General features: G+C 38.0%; 1 protein-coding gene across 1 annotated transcript in view; it reads left to right on the top strand.

Annotated features, from left to right (window-relative positions):
• Positions 1 to 401: 401 nt before the first annotated feature.
• Positions 402 to 4,123, top strand: part of LOC148942832 (beta-catenin-like protein 1) — a 119,423-nt gene continuing 115,701 nt past the window's right edge. Inside the window, exon 1 of the mRNA XM_089102370.1 lies at positions 402 to 629. Coding sequence (XP_088958496.1) covers positions 402 to 629 — 228 coding nt within the window. The remainder of the gene's footprint in view (positions 630 to 4,123) is intronic.

The following is a 4,123-nucleotide window of genomic DNA, read 5'->3' on the forward strand; positions in this document are numbered from 1 at the left end:
TAAATCTACCAAATCTTTTGTTGTTGGTACAGTGTATAACCCACCAAAGATAAAAATTACCGATCATCTGGAAGACTGCTCGCAATTTAAGATGAGAAAACTCCCAAAATCAGGGTATTCATCCAGGAGATTTTAACATCCATCATTGTAACTGGCAGAATAGCCATACAACAGATGCGAAAGACACAGCTCTGCTAGACCTAAGCCTTTCTTACGGTCTAGACCAGCTTGTTGAATTCGACACTTTCATTGGCCCTCATGGATCATCCCGGCTTGATCTTTTCTTGACTAATCATTCAGATTCGTTTATTGTCGAAAGCCATCCCTCTGTCAGTGACCATGTGGCAGTCATAGCTCGTGGAAATCCAAAAATACCATAGCTCGTGGAAATCCAAAACTAAATGTACAAAAAAGACCCAGTTAAAGTAGCGTCACTTTACGGAAAAGTGATTACAGAAGCTATTGAGCAATGTCTCCCATCAAAGACAATTAAAGTCTCTTCTCAAGACATGTTATGGCTCAATTCTGCTTGTAGAAAGGCAACTAGGGATAGAAAGAAGGCCCGTAAGAAATGGTGCAAGACAAAATCGGCCGAGGATTGTGATGCTTTTATTCGAGGTTCTGAACGAGTCTGTTAAAGCCACATGCCAAGCTAAAACTAATTATAAACGCAAGTTTGAATTAAAGCCAAAAAGTGCCCCTGCAAAGCAATGGTAGAGGATTTTCAAAGAAGCCCTACCCTCATCCAAACCTTTTTCAATTCCATCACTTCATGTTGAAGGGGTGATGCTCCATTCTGGCCAGGAAAAGGTGGATACTCTTGCAAAAGCCTTTAAAAAAGCTACTCAACTTGTTAATGCAGGAGCTTCCCTTCCCCCTTTCCACAACGAACAGACGCGAAAATCACTGGTGTAAACATAACCAGTTCACAGGTGTAAACATAACCAAAGCTTCAGGGTCTGATATGATATCCAATATCCTCCTCAAAACATGTGCCCCTGAACTCGCCGGTCCACTTTCCTCTCTGTTTCGAATTTTCTTGCAACAGTAAAATTTCCAAAGGCCTGGAAGTTTGCTCATGTAATCCCTGTCCCTAAATAAGATGATGGCCCTACTAATGTAGGATGTTATTGGCTAAAAAGTCTTCTGTCCTACGTAGGAAAAGTTTATGAGAATATCATCAACGAGGTCCTTTATCTGTGCCTCGAGTCACACTTGACACACTGTACGGTTTTCGTAGAAAACGGTCTATGTTAGACTGTCTAATTGTGCAGTACCAAGAGTGGATCGAGCTCTATTCTTAAAGACATGACATTCGTCTTTTCTCCTTTGACATTGCAAAATCCTTTGATCGCGTATGGCACGAGGGCCTTCTTTCCAAATTAAAAGCCTATGGATTTGAGTGTTGTCTATTTAAGGTGCTTGCTGATTTCCTTCGCCAGTGATCAATTAGGGTCGTCCTAAACAGTTTCATTTCAAAAGACTGCTTGGTTTTACCTTGAGTATCCCAAGAAAGTGTTTTTGACCGACTCTTTTTCTGGTGTTCATAAGCGATCTAGGGAATAGTGTTGTGAAAAACACCTCATCACTTTGCTGATGACACGACGACAAAAGTCACCATCGTAAAAGACGAAGATCCTAGAAATCCCCATAAAGAGCTTTAGGCCGACCTGAAAAAATGAGGTGTGGGCTTGTCAGTTTCAATGCATCAAAAACAAAAGATCTCTTCATTTTGAAAGCGCTAAATGTGAACGATCACCCTGTTTTTATTTTCAAAGGAGAGGCAATAACAAGAGTTGACACACTACCCTTTTTTGAGTTCATTTCCAGTCGGATCTCACGTCGGCTGAACATTTCAGCAAAGTGAGATCCTCCTGCTACCGGAAACTAGGAGTCATCCTAAGATGCAAAGGCCTTCTCCTTGACAATTCCATTTCGACACTATTCACGTCATGTATCAAACCAGTCATGGAATATGCTTGTCCTCTTTTTGCTGGTGCTCCAACTAGCCACATCGTTCCTCTTCAACGTGTTCAAAACCAAGCAGTTTTATGCTGCAATTTCTAGCAACTTTGATGCCAAACCCCTGCAGTCGATCCAGGGTTGATTTGAAGTTTCATTAATGTCAGTGTTTTACAAATACATGCATTACCTTCCATCAGAGGAGGTATCGAAACTCGTTCCAGATAGAATAAAGGCTTAGCAATCAACTCGCCAAAGTACAGCTCGATAGGACTGCCTTGTGCAGGGCACACCCCACCACGAATACTTGAAAGCAAGTTTTGCTCGAAGATCTGTTACCATCTAGAATTACATTCCAGTATTGGTAATCACGAAAAATCCTTCTCTTAAGGCGTTCATGAGAAGGTAGGCCTATAATAAACACCTTAAAAATAAATAGCGTGGTGATATCATCACTTGTGACGGACCCGTGAAGCCTCTGTAAAAAAAAAAAAATCTTCAATCTATTTACTGGAGGACCAAAACCTGGGCTGTCGGGCCCGTGCCACCCCCAACGTCCATTATCCCTAACTTTGCAAATATAGATGATAGTATACTACTTTCGATCCATAATCCATCAGGTATTATTTGAAGAATTGTCATAAATGATCGAATAACAATGATTAATATTGCAGCACTAATATGCAAAGTCAAACTACAGTAAGTATATAATATATATATATATATATATATATATATATATATATATATATATATATATATATATATATATATATATATATATATATATACATATATACAAGGCCGTACCAAGGATTTTTTTTCGGAAGGGATTTTACTCAAAAAATTTTTTTTTGGGGGGGGGGATTACACAAAAAACCTCAAAAAACGACTACAAAATTTGTTTATATCCATTTTTGTTGCGTTTTTACGAGTCAGACAAATATTTCGGAGGGGGGGGGGTTCTTAAAATGATACGAAACATTCGTAAGATCTATTTTATATTTTGGAACTTGTCTCGTTGATTTTTTCTTTTCAATGTGATTCAGCTTATTGAAGTAGTGGACACCAAAGCAGCAAATGTACTTATCGTATTAACAGTAATTCATACTATACCCGACTCAAGGCATTAATGCACACTCCTGTTTAGTCAAAAGGTTATGACATGACAAAAGCAAGCAAGGCGTTGCTTTTGTCATAACTTTGCCAGAAAGTTTTTCATCACTTGTATTCAAAGGGGAAGTGGGAAAATCACAGTTTAAGCAAAGCCATTTCTGTAACTTCTCTCTTAAACCAAGAGCCCTGCATTGCTTCACACAATTTGCCTTCAGATTTTTCACACAATTTGCCTCTCTCCCTCCACTCAAAATGTTTTGCCCCATCCGATATAAATTCCTGCCAACTTGCTTGTCTGCGTTATTTTGTTTCCGATTAATTTAACTGGGAGTGGCACCTTGTCTAGCAAAACTGCCATTTACAATTTTCTATCAGATGAAATGAACTTTAAATAACCTTGAAAATAACTGTTAATTAGCGTTGTATTAATGGAATTGGAAAGACTGCTCCTGACATGTTGCGCGTGACGTGTGTCCCCGACAAAAAGAAGTTCCGGGGGTCATTAAAAGTTTGACTGATAAAAGAAAGGATATCAAGGTGATAATGCTTCTTTTTTGCAAACATCCTCATAGAATAAATTAAAAACTTGACACTGGGACTATTGGTTTACCGGGAGGGGTTTGATGACAAAAATGTCAAATAGGCAATTTGATAAAGGAACGATGAAAATGGTACTATCTTGGGACAATGGAAAAAGCATTGCAAAATTACTTTTTAGAAGTGTGGATATTTTGTACACCAAATAATTTTGATTACGTAATAATTTTTAACAGCGTGATCAATGATTTTTAGCATCAAAAGCTCTCTTGTTGAAGAGGACCATAGTAATTGAGAAGTTTCTGTGTGTTGCTATTGTAATATTTTCTTGTTGCAAATAAAATTATTAGCATTTTCCGAGAACACTTCAAAGTAATTCAAAGAATAAAAATAGTTTATATTTTTCCCAATATACCGACACCACTACTTACTCTGTATTAAGTTGCTTCAATTTACGAGTATTAAGTTGAAACAAAAGTTACCTATGGCAACATGCATGGGAAATATA

This window comes from Artemia sp. Qi Xiang Cuo, chromosome 16 (assembly GCF_049724085.1).
Source record: "Artemia sp. Qi Xiang Cuo chromosome 16, ASM4972408v1, whole genome shotgun sequence".
NCBI classification, from domain to species: domain Eukaryota; kingdom Metazoa; phylum Arthropoda; class Branchiopoda; order Anostraca; family Artemiidae; genus Artemia; species Artemia sp. Qi Xiang Cuo.